Below are 18973 nucleotides of genomic sequence, written 5' to 3'. Positions count from 1 at the left end.
GTGTTTGCATCTTATACTTGTGTGTGTGTGTGTGTGTGTGTGTTGCTTCTAATTACTCTTGGTTTCTCCCACACAGGCGCACTGATGAGGAGTGTTTCCACGGATATTACTTTGTACCAAATTCTTAGGCTGATTAGTCAGATGAAGATGATGAAGAACATGAAGACGACGATGATGAAGACAATGGTGAAGATGAGGAGGGGAAGGAGAAAGAATAAAAGAAAAGAAAAAAAAAATAATAATAAAAAAAACATCACTAATATTGAGAGCTGTGTAAATGATACAATATTATAAGGTTAGCAATACTGTTCATAAGTAATGGTCACAAATTATTATTATTATTATTATTATTACTCTTATTATTAATACAGTGGAACCTCAATTCTGTAACTTAATTAGTCCCTGAATGTCATTTGAAATCGGAAATGTTTGAAAACCGAAACAATTTTCCCCACTGGAATCAATATAGAATGTATTAATCTGTTCCCAGACACCAGTCCAACCTTTCTTAGCGGCTCATGACAGACGCTGCCACTGCCAAGAGGTGTTTCACAACACCTCCAGTTCATGAATTATTTATCCAGAAAGGATGTATTGAATGAACTTAGTGACACAGAACTCATCAGAAGATACTGTTTACACCGTGCAGGCATTCTCTTTGTCACTGACCTAGTGAGGGAAGCCTTACAGAGGGACACAGAGAGGAGCAACCCACTCACTGCCAAAATGAAGGTGATCATAACACTTAGACATCTTGCTGCTGGGAAAAGCTACTGGAAAAATGCAGCTGTGCAGCAGTGATGGCACTGTGGCTCATCAAGAGAGCCACAGGTGGCTTGAGATTACTCCTGCATGCTGAAAACTGTTTGTTAACATTGAGGCTTTTCAACAGGATCACATTTACTGTACTTCAAAGATTGAATTACTGTCTTACACTGTGTCTCTCCTGGAAATGTATAAAAATGAAGGAAATATTTATTGAAACTATAAGTTAGTAATAAAGAGCAACTTTTGCCATATCTTAATATTTGAAATCAAGCAAGTTTGTTCTAGAACCAAATTATGGTACTGCAGCTGAAGCAATAATTAGTTCAAAATGTTATTCAGAAACCAGTGTGTTTGAAAAGGGAGGCGTTTGGTAACTGAGGTTTCATTGTATTATTATTATCACTACTAATACTACCACTACTATTATTATCACCATTATTATTTTGTTATTATATTTCTCATTCGCTTAAATACATTTGATTTTTTTCTTCCTTTGATTTATGATGTGCAGGCTAAAATTAAAGCTTTAATTGAGGCATCAAGAATCACAACAGCATAAGTGTGCCACCATGGAGAGTACAGAGTTGACGGTGCCCGGCTCCTCATCAAAGCTTGCTTGGTCTTGTCATGATGAATTTACGTTTTTATGATCCCAGCAGTTAGGCTGTTTTCCTTATTATAAGAATATACCTCCCAACATCAGTTGCTGTCAGACTGTCCCTGGCCAGAGTGTGAGAATCACAAAAACATACGTCACGTGGGTAGCCTCCCAGCCATTCACAATACCACAGATCCGATGCAGCCCCGCAGCCAGCCAATGGTAGTTCACCCAATGAGAGTCACAAGCTTACACCTTCTAGACTACATGTGCTGTGTGAAGGAGGGGAAATTTGCCTGCAGCAAGCCAGTCAGGGAACAGGTTGTAGGAAGCATTGGAAGTAGCTTTTCTAAATGCTGGAAGTTTAATGGAGGCAAATTCTTTGCAGCACATGTTGCATTTACAGTTGATTTCTTGAACATTTTGTGAGTGTTCTAGTGTTTATTATGCACTACGAGTGATACTGAGCATGCAGTAATATCTTCTGGTGATGAGGAGAGAGACACTGTTGAGCCTGGTGCCTCCATTGTTAGAAAAAGAAAGCATAATGGGATTGAGTGGAAACTACAGAGGGTGTCCAAGTTACAAGGTAATGAGTTACAAATGTTCAGAGATACGAGCAGTCTACTCACAAAATGAAATTGTGTTCTTGACGTTGTTCCCTCTGCTAACCAAAAGGCCAAATTTACCTAGCATGCTGCTTCACCACTACCCATGCAGTGCAGCAGCATAGCAAAGGACTGCCCACCATCCAAGGACACAGGCCCTGTCATAGTTTATTTTGAGACACTAGTTTAGAATTTAGATTTAGCTTAAAAACTTCTTGTACTGCACCACGGTGAGTCTGGCTTGAGATTCCACGGCGTATGGATCTCCGCCAGTCTACCCGAGAGGCACAGAGACGGAAGAGTTGTGCTGCATGGTGCAGAGAGCTTGCTCCTTTACATTAAGTCCACCAATAGGCTTTCAGCGAGCCATCTTAATAAATTATATGAATAAAGCTGTGTACAATCTGAGGAGAGGGAGAAAGGAAAAAATGTGCATGAGAGAGAGAGAGAGAGAGAGAGAGAGAGAGAGAGAGAGAGAGAGAGAGAGAGAGAGAGAGAGAGAGAGAGAGAGAGAGAGAGAGAGAGAGAGAGAGACTGTATTTACTTAGTTGCAATTTACAGGGCCTGAGCTATAGTTGTGTGGTCCTGTCTCCACATCTACAGTTGTCCAGTTTTTCCTTAAAGATGTGCACACTCGTTGCCAATACTACGTCCTGTTAGCTTGTTCCAAACTTCTGTATTTGTGTGTGCAAAACTATATTTCCTTATGTTACTCAAGCATCTTCCTTTTCTTAGCTTTTTGCTGTGGCCTCGTGTGTATCTGCTATTTTCTGCTTCTCTTAGCAGTACTTTCTCATTATCAATTTCTTGCACTCTGTTCCACAATTTATAAGTTAGTGTTAAGTCTGCCCTTTCTCCTCTTTGTTCCAGTGTTGGCAGATTCATTTCCTTTAGCCTGTGTAGCCGCACCAGCTGGGCATCAATTGGCTCTCAGGTGATCTGTTTTACTGATCACACCCATCATCGTAGGGTCGAGGAAAGGCAGTTCTCCCTGACACGTTTATTGATGAGGTAGGCATGACCGTAAGAACTGCGAACAAGTTTTCGGTCTCAATTTCTTACAAAATAGCATTATACACAGATATTAAACACTTTCAACATATTACAATATTCATTAACAATACATGCAATTAACTTGGCACTATGACAATCAGTTTTAACTACAAAATTAAAGTATTTACCTCGGTCACCATCCTGCCCGTCTTTGTCTGAGCGCGACTTGGCCGTGAGTGATGCCCGCAGGCGACTAGCAGGTTAACCCCACACTACTAACAAGTGAGCATTGGTTTTGGTGCTTAATATAGCATTAAATACTGATACTTACACATATTACACGTTTTCATGCAAATAGAAAACTATTGAACATTTCACTTATAAATGCCGAGGAATAATGATGTGAGGTACATACGCTTTACATACAGTAACATGGCTCCCCTAAATTGTGTAACAATTTACCTTAAATTAAGATTAGTATGTACCTTAAAGCTAGGATTAGCACATATGTTTTGTTACACTGGCTCCTTGGCGGGGATGCTCTGGTCTATTATTATGCATTACCTTCTAACAGCAATACTAGATTATGTATTGGCCCCTCTATGATGGTCCTGTTTGTCCTTGTGCGTCTTCCCTGGTTGTCGAGATTACAGTCTGAAACCAGGACCTTAACCTTTCTTACTAGGCCATCATGATCAGGAGATACTTTATCCATTTAGGTTTGACATAATCTGGCACCTCATTATCCCATTCAACTGCATTCTTACATAATTCTTGTAAAATTTGCTTTCCAGTCAGTATGAGAGGTGACACTAGACCTAATGGATCATATATAGAGCTCACTGTTGACAGAATGCCTCTCCTGGTGAGTGGCTTGTCTTTCAGCTTTATTCTAAATTGAAATGTGTCAGATTCTATGCACCACTCAACTCCCAAAGTTCCTTCTAGAGGCAGTGTGTCTTCATTCTTACTAAAATCCAATCTTTTAATTCCATCTGCTCTCTCATGAGGAGAAATTGCAGCTAATACATCTTTGTTGTTTGACAAGAACTTATGAAGGTTAAAACCTCCCTTGTAACATAATTCTTTGCTCTGCTGAATAAGAGTGACAGCTTCATCCATTGTAGCTACTGACTTCAAACCATCATCAACATAAAAGTTGTTTCTTACAAACTTGGCTGCATCAGATCCACACCCGTAGTCATCTGCAGCTTTCTTAAGAGCAAAGTTGGCTACACTTGGAGATGAAGTAGCTCCAAACAGGTGAGCTGTCATCCTGTATTCAGCTATCTCATTATTAAGGTCACCATTTTCCCACCAAAGGAATCTTAACATGTCTCTGTGTTCTGGGTTGACCTTCACTTGATGGTACATTGCTTCTATATCACATACAAGTGCAATGCTTTCTTGCCTAAACCTACACAATACTCCAATAAGTTTGTTGGTAAGGTCTGGGCCTTGTAACAGGTGACTGTTTAATGACTGGTTCCTGTAGTTTGCACTACAGTCAAAGACAACTCTCAACTTCTTTGGCTTTCTCGGATGATAGACTCCATGATGTGGAATGTACCAGACCTTACCATCATTCCTAACTAAATCCTTTGTCGGTACAACCTCTGCATAACCTTTTGTAATCATATCATCCATGAACAATTTGTAATCATCTTTGTGTTGATTATCCTTCTCAAGTTTAGCTCTTAACTTCTTGAGTCTCTGCTCTGCTAATAGTTTGTTGTTTGGAAGCTTGACGTTATCATCTTTAAGAGGAAGGGGCAACTCATAATGGCCATCCTTCAGCTGATGTACTCCTTCTTTCATCTTACTCGTAAACCTTTTATCTTCATATGATAATGGAGTGTCAGCTGACTTTCTATCACTGAAGTCAAGTTTAAACATATCTCTCACTTGAGAAGGATTAATCATCTCTTTGGTTTTAGTAGGAACCACTAAGAAATTAACCCTTTTCTTCATTGATTTCTACTTCTTGTGTCACTTCTGTAGACTACCACTGTATCCTCCAATGGACTTGAATGGGGTGAGATTCTACCTGAGGTTCACTAAATATTTGTCCATCTACTTCATTTGTCAACAATTCATTATCTCTATTGCAAGAAGGAGGTTCCTGTGGATCATGGAATGTAACATATTTGAGGCATGGCATTGTCACTTTGATGATTTGCAATTGCTTGTGCTTTCATTTCATTTTGTGACTCTATGTATTGTTGAAGATAACTTTGCTTCTCTACACTTTCATCATTACCTGGAAGCATTTTTACTTCTTCTTCAACTAAGCTAAGAGCATTAAGTTCTGCACTAGCAACTGCTAAATCTCTCTCTTTCTTTTTCTTTGAGAACATTGCTTCTGCCTCTGCTTTTGTCTTAGCTAACATAACTTCTGCCTCTGCTAAACTATCATGATATTCCATTTCCTTTCTAAGTCTGGCTACCTTTGCTGCTGCTTCTTGCTTTCTTTGTGCTGCTGATGAATGTGATGAAGTAGATGAGACTCTAGAATGCCTAGACCGTTTGCTAGAACAAATTGATCCTCTGTCATTCTTTAACTCCTTTCTTTTACATTCTATACTTTCTAATATTTCATGGTGAACTCGTTGATTGTGTTCCAGCTCTTCATTTAGCTCCTCTGACTTTTATGGCTCTAGTTCCACCAGTTTTGTGTATTCCACTTAATACTGATGAAATGCCTCTATTACTTCACTTGACATGGGCTCTAATTCAAAGGGGCTAATTACAATTTTTAATCCTTTCTTAATTTTGCTGGTAACACTGCTCCATTTACGCTTACAGGACTCTGCTCTTCCTTTGGTTACTGACTTGATATTCTCTTCCTTTGTCGGTCGGCACTCGCTCCCTGACACTAACTTCTTCAATACAAGTTTGATCCCTGTCCACTTGCTCACCCTCACCTTCCCTAAGGCCATCTACGGCATTAATTTCCTCAGTATCAGACATATCTAACAACTTAATTGTGTCAATACTGAGACACTGAAAGAGCAATTAAATTACCACTCTTAATACTAGCTAATTGTGGGTAATTTTCACTTAGGCTACTCAATTCAGTGCACATACATACTATTATATTTTCTTGCCTGTGACCATGGGTTCTACAAAATGGTGGTGAGGCACACTGGGTAGAAGGGAGTGGTTGTCGTCAAGGGTAGAGCTGACCCCGGGGCCTCAGAGGTCAACCTATAGGCTTACGTCAGCGTCCCCTCGTCCTGTGACTCACTCTTGCTACGGTTTCACATGGAGCCAATTTCTTGCTTGTAGGTCGAGTTCTTACTGTAGCTGCACCGGCTGGGCATCAATTGGCTCTCAGGTGATCTGTTTTACTGATCACACCCATCATCGTAGGGTCGAGGAAAGGCAGTTCTCCCTGACATGTTTATTGATGAGGTAGGCATGACCATAAGAACTGCGAACAAGTTCTCGGTCTTAATTTCTTACAAAATAACATTATACACGGATATTAAACACTTTCAACATATTACAATATTCATTAACAATACATGCAATTAACTTGGCACTATGACAATCAGTTTTAACTACAAAATTAAAGTATTTATCTCGGTCACCATCGTGCCTGTCTTTGTCTGAGCGCGACTTGGCCGTGAGTGATGCCTGCAGGCGACTAGCAGGTTAACCCCACACTACCAACAAGTGAGCATCGGCTTTGGTGCTTAATATAGCATTAAATACTGATACTTATACATATTACACGTTTTCATGCAAATAGAAAACTATTGAACATTTCACTTATAAATGCCGAGGAATAATGACGTGAGGTACATACGCTTTACATACAGTAACAGCCTGTCTTCACATGTCAATTCTTCCAGTACAGGAACCACCTTCGTTGCCATCCTGTGTGTCCTTTGTAGTTTTCTGACACGTTTGTTGTTGTGGGGAGACCACACTGACTCACCACATTCCAGCTGTGGTCTAATAGTGGTGGTAATTGTCTTTCTCATCGTCTCTTTATCCATGTAGTGGAATGCTGTTGCAATATGTCTCAACATTCTATATGCATCCCTGAATGTCTTTTCTACAAGCTTCTCCAACTGCTGACTGTCCTGTACTATCACTCCCGGATCTTTCTCTCCTTGTGCTAAAAGTACATTTCAAATGTCCATTTTGGTCTTTTCACTTTTTTCCATTTCCATTACATGACATTTTTTCACAATAAATTCCATCTCCCACTTCTTATTCCAGTCTCAGATTTTATTCAAGTCCTCTTGTAGAATTTCACAGTCTTTGTTGTTTCTTAAATGTCTTTGTAATTTTGCATCGTCTGCAAACGTGCTGATGTAACTCTTTACTCCTTCAGGCGTGTCATTTATGTAGATCAGGAAAAGTATTGGTGCCACCACTGACCCTTGTGGTACTCCACTACCTACTTTTCTCCATTTTGTGTTTACACCTGTTACCATCGTTCTCATTTCTCTTTCCCTTTAGTAACTTTCCGTCCAGTTTTTTTTACTTCTCCATTTAATCCTTCAATATTTTCTAGCTTCCATGATAGCCTGTTGTGGGGAGCCTTGTCAAAAGCTTTTTCAGATCTAAATACACACAGTCTACTCATCCATCCCTCTCCTTTGTCATATCAGTCACTCTTGAATAAAAGCTCATCAGATTGGTTACACATGATCACTTTTGTCTAAAGCCATACAGTTTTTCTGTTATATATCATGTTTTTTCTAGGAAATCTGTCCACTGCTTCTTGATCACTTTTTCACAGGTCTTACACAGCATGCTGGTCATTGACACTGGTCTGTAGTGTAGTGCTTCTTCTTTCTTTCTACTTTATACACTGGCACTATGTCTGCTCTCTTCCATTCCTTAGGCACTCTTCCAGTTGATAATGAGCACTTCATTTTGTCATATACTGGTTCAATTAATTGTTTCTTTTTTAAGATGAAACCTGGTACTCCATCTGGTCCTGTTGCTTTTCTCTCTTCCTGTTCCTCCATCATTTTATAAACTTCTTTGATTACTCTAATTTCCCACATTTGCCTTTTTTGTCACCCCGTCTTGTGGTTCTTTAAATTCCGATTCTTCTGAGAAAGCTTGCTGCAACTTTTTGTTTACCAATTCACTCGTGTCTTTTGGGTCTTCATGTTTCATTTCCATCCTTCAATCTTTCTAGTTTTTCCTTTGGTTTGATTTTTGCGATTATTAATCAGCAGGACAGTTGTGGTTCGTCCATGCACTTTTCAACTATATCCTTTTCGCATCCTTTCTTTCCTCTCTCCTTATTTCCACGTGTTCATCTCTTGGTATCCTAAAGTCTTCTTTATTTTTTTTGGTTTCAATTTCTTTTAATCTTTATCTATGCTTCATCTCTTTTTTCTTTGCACTTGCACATCTTGCACTGAGCCACACCTGGACATATTTGTTCACTCCAGCTCATATATTTTCACCAAAATGTCAAACTTATCTTGCACATCATTTGCTCTTTTCAGCTTTTCCCAGTCCATTTCTTCATAAAATTTCTGGAGGTCATCTATGTTAGCTTTTCCATAGTTTCTCCTGTTTTCTTTGTATGATTCATCCTCTTCACTGACATCATAATTGGTCTCTATTTGTATCATTACATGGTCACCTTTTCCATGGGGCACACGTGTCTCAATGCTTTAGTTAGGTCCATGCCCCTTGTTAGTATTGTGTCTAGTCTTGCTGGTTCGTCATCTTCCCTATAACTTGTATTTTCAGTCACCCGTTGCATCACTGTGTTTTCCGTAGTCAGCTTCAGAAATCCTTCTCCCCGTGCAGTCTCGTTTCCACCTGCTTCAGACGTTTCCCGGTTCACTTCTTTGCAGTTGAAGTCACCAACCAATAATACTATTTTATTACTTTTGATTAATTTACTCAAACACTAAATGGTATCTTCTATTATTTTGTCATATTCTTCCTTGCTCCAAGAACTTGTTTTGGGTGGTAGACAGGCTGTTATTACCGTCAGTATTTCTCCACTATTACCTTCCAAGTTAACATTCACTATTTCTGCTTTTCCTTCCCCATATTTCACTATTTTTGTCTTTGCCTCTTTTCCTGTCATTATCATTACACCTCCCCTCCTTTATCAAGCCTGTTTCTTCTCCATATATTGTAGTCATTTGTCACTATCTGGTTTTCTTCTTTTTGTTTTGTTTCCGCTAAACACACCACCTTCGGATTCTTTTCTTTTAAATAGTCTTGTAATTCCAGTTTTCTGTCTATCAGTCCATCTATGTTGGTATGCATCACAATAAGTCGTTCGTTTTTACCATTTCTCTCTATTTTATCTTCATTTATTTCTTTACCTTCATGTACCATTTCTTCACTGTTTCCCAAAACTCTCAAAAACAATGTAGTTTTTTCTTCTTGAGTTCTTGATTATTTTTTTTTTCTTTAGCCTCTTCATACATTTCTTTCAAACTTTTCTTCCATTTCATTTGTGTTCTTCCTAAAATATATATCCTTGCAATCTTCTACTTCACTTAGTTTGGATGTTCTTTCTAGTATCTGTTCTGCTGCTTGTTGTGATTTTAGTCTTATTTTCACAGGTCTTGCTTTGCCTTCAAGATAAGGCCCCCGTCTAACAACTTCTTCCACTTTCTCAAACTTAGTGTCAACTTCATCGTTAAGTTTCTTCAGCAGATCCTTCACTGTTTTTTTATTCTTCTTTATCTCTTTTCAATTTGTGTGTTATATTTTTGTCCTTTATTCCATAACTATAACACTTTTCTTCTTATCTGCTGCACTGCTGCATCCCTCACCAGATCTTCATTGTTTTCAGTGACTTTACCACTTTTTTCTACATTTTCATTTTTTTCTTCTAGTTGCTTTTCAATTATTTCCTTGAAGTCAACATTTGCTTTATCATTTTCTTATTTTCCAGTCTTTCACTTCATCCAAGACACCCTCTCTCACCCTCTTCTTACCTTTCACTAACTCTGCTTTCAAATCTTTATTTTTCATTACTTTCTCCATGTTGTTTTGTAATTCCTCATTTTCTTAATATTTTGTTCTCTCACTCTCATCTCCTCAGATTCTGTTTTCAGCTTGAAAATTTCACCATCTTTTCCTAGACTCTGTTCTAGCTTATGCTGAAGGGATTTTACCATTTCCATCACTACCATCTCCTTCTTCTGCTGTTCTGCCTCACTTTCCGCTTTCCTTAACCTCATTTTCAAAAACCCAATCTCACTTTCATTTTGGTCTTTGTCACTAAAACCATCAAAGTTTATTTCATCCCTTGGTGAAAATGAGTCTGGTATTTCATAGGCCATCTTTGTTTTGAAAAATGCCCACATCTTCATCAGACTCATCAAGATAAAAAAATCTGGTATTATGTGTCAAGGTGTGTGTGTGTGTGTGTGTGTGTGTGTGTGTGTGTGTGTGTGTGTGTGTGTGTGTGTGTGTGTGTGTGTGTGTGTGTGTGTGTTTACCTAGTTGTATAATACAGGGTTCCAGTAGGGCTCCTAGTGTCCCGTCTCCACATCTATATAGATTTATCCAACGTTTCCTTAAATTTGTGCACATTAGGTGCTGTAACAACCTCTTCATTTAGACCATTCCAGATATCCACAGTTCTGTGTGGAAAACTGTACTTCTTGATGTCCCTCAAACACTGACTCTTCCTGATCTTCTTTGAGTGCCCTCTCGTCCGTCCAGCTTCATCTTCTCCCAGCAACACCAGGTCCTGCTTGTCTATCTTCTCGGTGCAGTTGAGAAGATAGACATATATATTTTATACATTATTATTAGGTCTTCTCTTTCTCTTCTAACTTGCAAAGTTGGCAGTCCCATTTCCTTCAACCCCTCTTTGTATGTTAGGTCTTTCAGCTCCATTACCATCCTTGCAGCTGCCCTCTGAATTCTTTCCAACTTCTTTGTCTTTCTTCATATGTGGAGACCACACCACTGCTGCACATTCCAGTCTGGGATGTAGCATAATGGCTATAATTTCTTTCATCACAGTCTTATCCATGCAATGAAATGCTGCCCTAATATTTGTTAACTTCCCGTACGTTGAGCCAAATGTCTCATTTATATGCCGTTCTGCGGTCAAGGTATCTTGAAAAACCACTCCTAGGTCTTTTTCCTCTTTGCTCTTCATTATCACTTCCTCCCCCATTTTATAGTTTTATAGTCCTATGCAGGTCTTCTTTTACTCTTTCCCAATTCCATCACATGGCATTTCTTAGTATTGAATTCCAATTTCCACTTCTTGCCCCACCCATAAATCTTGTCAATATCTCTTTGCAACTCCATACAATCAATATGGCTCTTTATTACTCTTAACAGTTTTGCATCATCAGCAAACAGATTAATAGGACTGGTCAAACCCTCCTGCATATCATTGATGTATATTTAGAACATAATGGGTGCTAACACTGACCCCTGTGGTACTCCACTTGTTACATTATTCCAACTTGAGCAGGTGTCCCTGATCACAGTTCTCATTTCTCTATCCTTTAAGTAGTCTCTCATCCATTTTAGCATTGTCCCTCTCAGTCCTCCTTTATGTTCCATCTTCCACAATAGTCTTTTATGCAGAACTTTATCAAAAGCCTTCTTGATGTTCAAGTACACTGCATTTACCCACCCATCTCTGTTTTGTACTTCATCTATTACTATTGTATAGAAACTTAGTAAATTTGTCACACATGACCTTCCTTTTCTGAAACCAAACTGACAATTTGTTATGACTTTGTTCTCTTCCAAATATTTCACCCACTTTTCCTTGATCACTATTTCACAGATCTTGCCCACAACACTAGTTAGCGACACCGGTCTATAATTTGGTGGCTCAGTCCTTTTTTCTTCTTTGTGTATTGGCACTACATTTGCTCTCTTCCACTCTCTTGGTACTCTTCCCTCTATCAGTGAGCTGTTAATCACATCCCAAATTGGCTCCACCACTTGTTCTCTACATTCCTTTAGTGTCCAACCTGACACTCCATCAGGCCTCATTGCTTTCCTGACATCCAACTTCTCTAACAATTTGCCAATTTCATGTTTTTGCACCAAGACTTCCCGCATCCCGCCCCCCACACCTCGTTTGGTTCAGTAAATTCCGCTTCCACAATGAACGCAGACCTGAAACTCTCATTCATAATTTCAGTAATCTGTTCCAGTGTTTGATATATCCTTCCTTCCTCTACTATCTTGTCAGTGGTCTCTCTGCTTGTCATCTTTCCATTGATATATCTGTAAAAAAGCTTGGGCTCTTCTTCACATTTCTTTACCCCACACTTTTCAAATTGTTTCTCCTCTCTTCTTATTCTAACATACTCATTCCTTGCCTCCTTATACTGCTCTCTATTATTTTCATTACTTTGTTTCTTCTGTTTCTTCCAAGCTATATCCTTTCTCTTTTTAGCTTCTGAACATCTGGCATCGTACCAAATGTGTGTGTGTGTGTGTGTGTGTGTGTGTGTGTGTGTGTGTGTGTGTGTGTGTGTGTGTGTGTGTGTGTGTGTGTGTGTGTGTGTGTGTGTGTGTGTGTGTAGTCCTTCTAATTACCCTTGACTTCTCCCACACAGGGTCCCTGACGAGTGGTGTTTCCTCACATATAACTATAACACCTGATTTTGATACTGATCAGTCTGATGAATATGAAGAACAAGATTATGATGATGATGATGATGATGATGATGATGATGATGATGATGATGATGATGATGATGATGATGATGAGGAGGAGGAGGAGGAGGAGGAGAGTAAAAAAAAATAATAATAATAAATAAAAAATAAATAAAATAATAATAATAATAATAATAATAATAATAATAATAATAATAATAATAATAATAATAATAATAGAAAAATAAAATAAAATAAATAAATAAATAGATAAAACTGGTATCAGCATTAATACTGAGAGTTGTATGAATGACACAGTATTATAAATGTTCATAAGTACTGGCAACAAATAACTATGATTATTATTATTACTAGCATTATTATTATAATTATCATTATTATTATTATTACTCTATTTTTAATATTACTACTACTACTACAATTATCATCATTGTTATTTTGTTATTATATTTCTCATACATTTAAATACTCGTGTTTTTTTTCTTCCTTTCAAATATTGTTCTTTTAAGTTATAATTAAGAAATGTATGTTTTGAATGTTTATGTTATAGTTAAACTTGAATTTTAAGACTTACAAGAGTTGTTCTATTTAGGTTATAGTTAAAACTTTACTGTAGTTAATCTTATTCAAGAATCAAAAGCAATAATTTGAAGACACTTAAAATACATTTAAGACTCCAGAACTGTGAACATTAGGTAGCCATCCACAGAGCCTTGGGTCTTTAATAATTAAATAACTTATCAACCAAGTAAGTAACTAGCTAATTAACTACTAACTAATTTAACTAACAATGCAACAATCTAACCAAGTAACAAACTAACTAAGCAAACAATTACCTAACAAACTAACTGCTCCATGCTGTGAGTGGCTTGTTTCTGCTCCTCAGCCTACAGTCACAAGGCCTCAAGGCTCCACAACTGTGAGCACTAGGCAGCCATCCACAGAGCCTTGAGTCTTTTCCTCCACACTGTGAGTGGCTTGTTTCTGCCCCTCAGCCTACAGTCGCAAGGCTCTAACGCTAGAGAGTGTGAGGCCGCACTACAGAACTGTTGGTGTTCAGACTCCCAGGCTGCCGCTGGAAGACCTTTAGTGTTGTGCTTCCGGGCGGTGGTGAGACCCTTCGTCTCGACGCTTGTCACTTCTGGACACTTTTAAAAAGAACGAGTGTTTCGTGTGTTTGGGACGAACTGCTGCTGTTGTCATTGTCTTTACTATTGTTATCATTGTTAGCTGCAATTGCAACACACTTTGCAATGTTTAGGCCACAAGTAATACTTTCATCTTGACAATTCTAGGCAACGAATCAAAGTTTATTTTATCACTTTAGGTCATAATTATAACTTTATTTTCAAAACTTTTAGGTCACTCCTACTGCTTTGTTATCAAGACTTGCTGGTTTTTCCTCAAGGCTGTAATTAAATGACATTTGTCTTTAAGGTTGTAATTAAATGACAACTGTCTGTTATTGTTAGGCTGTAACTAGAAAAAAACACTTTTCAGACCACATCTGAAAAAAACTTTGTTTCACGTCTCCAGGCTTCCATTTATTTGTTGTTTACAGCAACATTTGCAACAACTTTGGTTGTAACAATGTGTGCCTCAATGAAAAAAATTACAAATTTCATGTTAATCTTTGATATATATATATATATATATATATATATATATATATATATATATATATATATATATATATATATATATATATATATATATATATATTGGAACCTCAGCTCTCAAATTCAATTAATTCCTGAATGCCTTTTCAAATACAAAATGTTAAGAAATCAAAACTATTTTCCCCACAGGAATCAATATAAAATGGATTAACCCATTCCCATACACCAGTCCAACCTGTCTTAACGGCTCATGACAGGCGCTCCCACTGCTAAAACTTCAGTCACACTAGGTATTAAAATCACTGGATCCAGCTATACTGCTTGATTGGCCAGCCATTTGTGCTGGAGTAGCTGCTGATTCTTGCCGCTTTGAGCTAGCTGCACGAGCAGTCTTCACTGGCAACTTTTTTTTTTCTTTAAAGTCTTTTTTAAAGTCTTGAGGCTTGTTAACTTAAGTGTTAAAGTGTAAATCTTTATTGTGGCCCAAAAAATAATACATTTTAAAATTTTTGTCATTTAGGGTAAATAAAATATTATTTGCCTTAACTTTGTCCTCACACTTTTGTTTAAAGTTTTGCTTACTACCAAACAGTAGCTCAGCACAGCACAGCACAGCACAGCTCTTAGTACACGGAGACACGTATTGTGGTGCGCGAGTCAAATCCACCCTGCAATTCACTTTAGAGCAGCAAAAGAAAACATATCACTTTTCAGGTAAAAAATATGTACCTGTAAAACAAGTAAATACTTGAAAGAAAGCTTCACATGTTGAGAATGAGCTGGTCTGTGTATTTAGAGGCATTAGTCAGAGAAGCATTCCAAGCAATGAGGCTCTGCACTGCACCATTGCATTTGTAATGGAGAAATCCCTCAAGATGGTCAGCCAGCATCACCATAACAGAGCACTGAAGCAACAGGAGATGAATACTGCCGTGCACTTATGCAACACAAACTACACTTGATGCAACACTAATTAATTGTGAACAATAAACAGTGCTTTGTTGATGCACCAAAGCAGTGTTTAGCAGTGCACCAAGCACTGTTTAGCAGTGCCCAAAGTAGTTTAGCAGTGCACAGAGCACTGCACAAAGCACTGTTTTTTTAGCAGTGCACAGAACACTGGTAAGCAGTGTACAAAGAACTGATTAGCAGTGCACAAAGCATTGGTAGGCAGTACACAAAGTGATGGTAAGCAATGCACAAAGCACTGTTTAGCAGTGCACAAAGTACTGTTTAGCAGTGCATAAATATAGAATTACAATAAAACAAAAGCCAGGAAGTGGAGAGAGTGAGTGGCAATGCTTTAAGCCTCACTTTGCTGGGAGAGGGGAAGCCTTGTTTGGGGACAGTCTTGAGGCAGTGCTGAGCCTGTGCCGCCTCCTTGTACCAGCTGCAGGGGCCAGGCAGATGAGAGGAAGACAACTGCTGCCGCTGCCGGCTTTATTTGCTCTGCCCACTGCCCGTACATCAAGTCTCCATTACACGTTCCATTGAACGTGACGAACAGTTCCGCTCATAGAAGCGAAACAAACAAACAAACAAGTGCCTGAAGGATTCAAACCATCATGAACAACCACCAGCACCACACACACACACACACACATTGAAAGACTAATTAACAAAACATGGCAACCACCACCACCATTGTTGTCATCCCTGAAAACCTTCACAGCTCTTCCCCAGTGGTAGGTCGTGGCTCAGCCCAGAACACTGCACATAAATCCCCCTCTTTGACATCACTAACCTTTGGAAGTTTGCATTTACAAACTTGTGTCCAACTGCTGCCCTCACAGTCACGTCTGAGGCTGTCACATTAGTGTCGTCTGCAGTGCCATCCACGGTCCCTTGGCTGCCACCAACTTCCAAAAAGCTGAAAAGGCTGAAGTTAACATGCCTTTAATAGCCATAGGTTTAATGTGTGCAGAAATGAGACTGAGAAAAAGGACAGGCATTTATTAGATGATTATTGAATGCAGAATTTGGAATATTGTTTGTTCAATCAAGGCCAAAACTGAATGTGTATTTTGTTATCCCAGTTACCCAAATGTATTTATTTATTATTTATTTATTTATTTATTTTTTACCGCAATTGACTATATAACCTAAAGGAACAAATTTGAAAAGTCTTTAAATTAAAGTTTTAACTCTTGTCTAAAAATTGTCAAAGGTCTGTTAATTACAACTTTAGGAAGAAAGAAAATGTGAAATAATAACAATAATGATGATGACAATAATAATAATGATAATGATAATAATAATAATAATAATAATAATAATAATAATAATAATAATAATAATAATAGTAATAATATTAACAACAACAACAACAACAACAACAATTTCTGCTTGTTACCACTACTTAATATTACAGTATCTCCAATCTTATATCTATGTATCATTCTGAATATAAGTATGAATACTAAGAACTTTCTTTTTTCGTCCTAACAATAATCATCTCGTTTTCTTCCTTTGTCATCATCACCACCATCACCGCCGCCACCATCATGTGACAATCACCATAGCACGAAACACACTGCTTGTGAGTTGACCTGTGAGACAACAAACACACACACACACACACACACACACACTCACACACACACACAGACCTTTTATAATAAACACACTAAACATCACTAAAACAACACACGGCCTGGATTGAAGTCCCAGGCGCGGTGAAGCAAATGGGCAAGTCTCTCAGTGTTAGGCTGGTGTTCACCTGGCAGCAAGTAGGTACGGGATGTAACCCGAGGGGGGTGTGACCTCGCTCTCCCAGTGTGTGGTGTGTAAGTGGTCTCAGTCCTATCCAAAGATCGGTCACTATGAGGTCTGAGCTTTCCGTAGAATAACGGCTGGCTGGGTGACCAGCAGATGACCGTAGGTGAATCACACACACACACACACACACACACACACGGCCTGAGTTGGAGTCCCAAGTGCGGCGAGGCAAATGGGCGAGCCTCTCATTGTTAGGCTGGTGTTCACCTGGCAACAAGTAGGTGCAGGATGCAAGCCTAGGGCTGTGGCCTCACTGTTTGGTGTGTGGCGTGTGATTAGTCTCAGTCCTACCCAATGTTACGTCAATATGCGCTCTGAGGGGAATGACACACACACACACACACACACATACACACAAGGGATCTACTATTACAGGGACAGAGAGAGGCTGGGTATTGAGAGCACACAAGACAGAAATAGACACAAGAGATCTACTGTTGCAGAGATGGAGACAGGCTGGATATTAAGAGAGAGAGAGAGAGAGAGAGAGAGAGAGAGAGAGAGAGAGAGAGAGAGAGAGAGAGAGAGAGAGAGAGAGAGAGAGAGAGAGAGAGAGAGAGAGAGAGAGAGAGAGAAACTGAAGATGCTAAAGAAAAAAGAAAGAAAAATGAGAATAAGAATGAACAAGTTTACTATTAAATATATTTTTTTCTTTAGGCATCCTCAAACTAAAGGAAGGAAGGAAGTATAAAATGAATGTAGATACACAAGAACACAGTGTAGCCGCACCGGCTGGGCATCAATTGGCTCTCAGGTGATCTGTTTTACTGATCACACCCATCATCGTAGGGTCGAGGAAAGGCAGTTCTCCCTGACACGTTTATTGATGAGGTAGGCATGACCGTAAGAACTGCGAACAAGTTCTCGGTCTCAATTTCTTACAAAATAACATTATACACTGATATTAAACACTTTCAACATATTGCAATATTCATTAACAATACATGCGATTAACTTGACACTATGACAATCAGTTTTTACTACAAAATTAAAGTATTTACCTCGGTCACCATCCTCCCCGTCTTTGTCTGAGCGCGACTTGGCCGTGAGTGATGCCCCCAGCAGCGTTGCCAGATTGTTTTGGCCATATCGTACTACACAGGTTGAAATTATTGTACTTCTGATAAAATTATCGAACATATGTAATTATTCCAAATATTATGCAAAACTGCCACTTTCCAAATACAGCAGAATTTAGGTTTATATATATATATATATATATATATATATATATATATATATATATATATATATATACAGAGAGAGAGAGAGAGAGAGAGAGAGAGAGAGAGAGAGAGGTGTGTGTGTAATGAAAAAAAACAATGCCCTTAAACAAAACACTTTCCTAAATATATATCATTAATAATTGGAGAAAAACTACAGGACACTTCATTAAGTTGTTTACTTACTATGTAGGAGATTACTGGTCTTGTTCTTCTATATATACATCCGGCACGTCGTCAGCAGCCCCGCCACTCTCTTCATTGGAGGAATATAGCACTCTTGATGTCATGTTTTTTATCATTGACTTTGATTGATGGCTTGAAGGTCGTACAGTCACTGCTGGTGTGGAAGCAACACACTGCTTCACTAGGATGATGTCTCTTACGGTTTCTGTTTTTAGCTTATCTCTGTCTTTTGTTTTCACACGGTTTACACTAGAGAAGCAGCGCTCACAGTCAGCATTAGCATGAGGCAAAGAAAGACATCCTAGTGAAAAGTCTGAAACAAGCTTAAACTTGGGGTTTCCATCACTATCCTCCAGAGTTTTTATGGCACACCAAAATTTATCAGGCTGGTTGTAATTGCTTTTGTCCACTTTTTTCACCATGTTGGTAATGGATTCAGGCAGATCTTCTGCGGCAAGCCTCCTCCACTCATCGTCCAGTTGCTGGAGGGTAGAATCATCCTGGGCAATGATTCGGGGAAGGTGTGTCGCGAGGGGCACCAAACTTTGCTCTTGCACTTTGCCCTGGATGCCTAGAACACTGGCTGGCTCC

The 18973-nt window shown here is 38.7% G+C and overlaps 2 protein-coding genes across 10 annotated transcripts in view; both read left to right on the top strand.

The window, feature by feature from the left end:
- The window catches only part of LOC135095549 (uncharacterized), a 52049-nt gene extending 39364 nt beyond the window's left edge, over positions 1-12685 (top strand). For 6 of the 9 annotated variants that reach the window (XM_063996444.1, XM_063996443.1, XM_063996447.1 and 3 more), the window contains one exon: positions 77-1239. In XM_063996444.1, coding sequence (XP_063852514.1) covers positions 77-128 — 52 coding nt within the window. In that variant the 3' untranslated portion in view covers positions 129-1239. Of the gene's footprint in view, positions 1-76; positions 1240-2844; positions 12484-12515 lie in introns of those variants that run through there. The other 3 variants (XR_010264433.1, XR_010264434.1, XR_010264432.1) reach the window with 3 other exon arrangements.
- Positions 1-16565, top strand: part of LOC135095553 (zinc finger protein ZFP2-like) — a 65370-nt gene extending 48805 nt beyond the window's left edge. The window contains exon 2 of the mRNA XM_063996450.1: positions 14637-16565. The gene's annotated coding sequence lies outside the window, so the exon portion shown is untranslated. The remainder of the gene's footprint in view (positions 1-14636) is intronic.
- Positions 16566-18973: the final 2408 nt, after the last annotated feature.

Source organism: Scylla paramamosain, chromosome 49 (assembly GCF_035594125.1).
Source record: "Scylla paramamosain isolate STU-SP2022 chromosome 49, ASM3559412v1, whole genome shotgun sequence".
Classification (NCBI taxonomy): domain Eukaryota; kingdom Metazoa; phylum Arthropoda; class Malacostraca; order Decapoda; family Portunidae; genus Scylla; species Scylla paramamosain.
The sequence above is the reverse complement of the archived record's forward strand: the minus strand, read 5'-3'. Positions and strand labels throughout refer to the sequence as shown.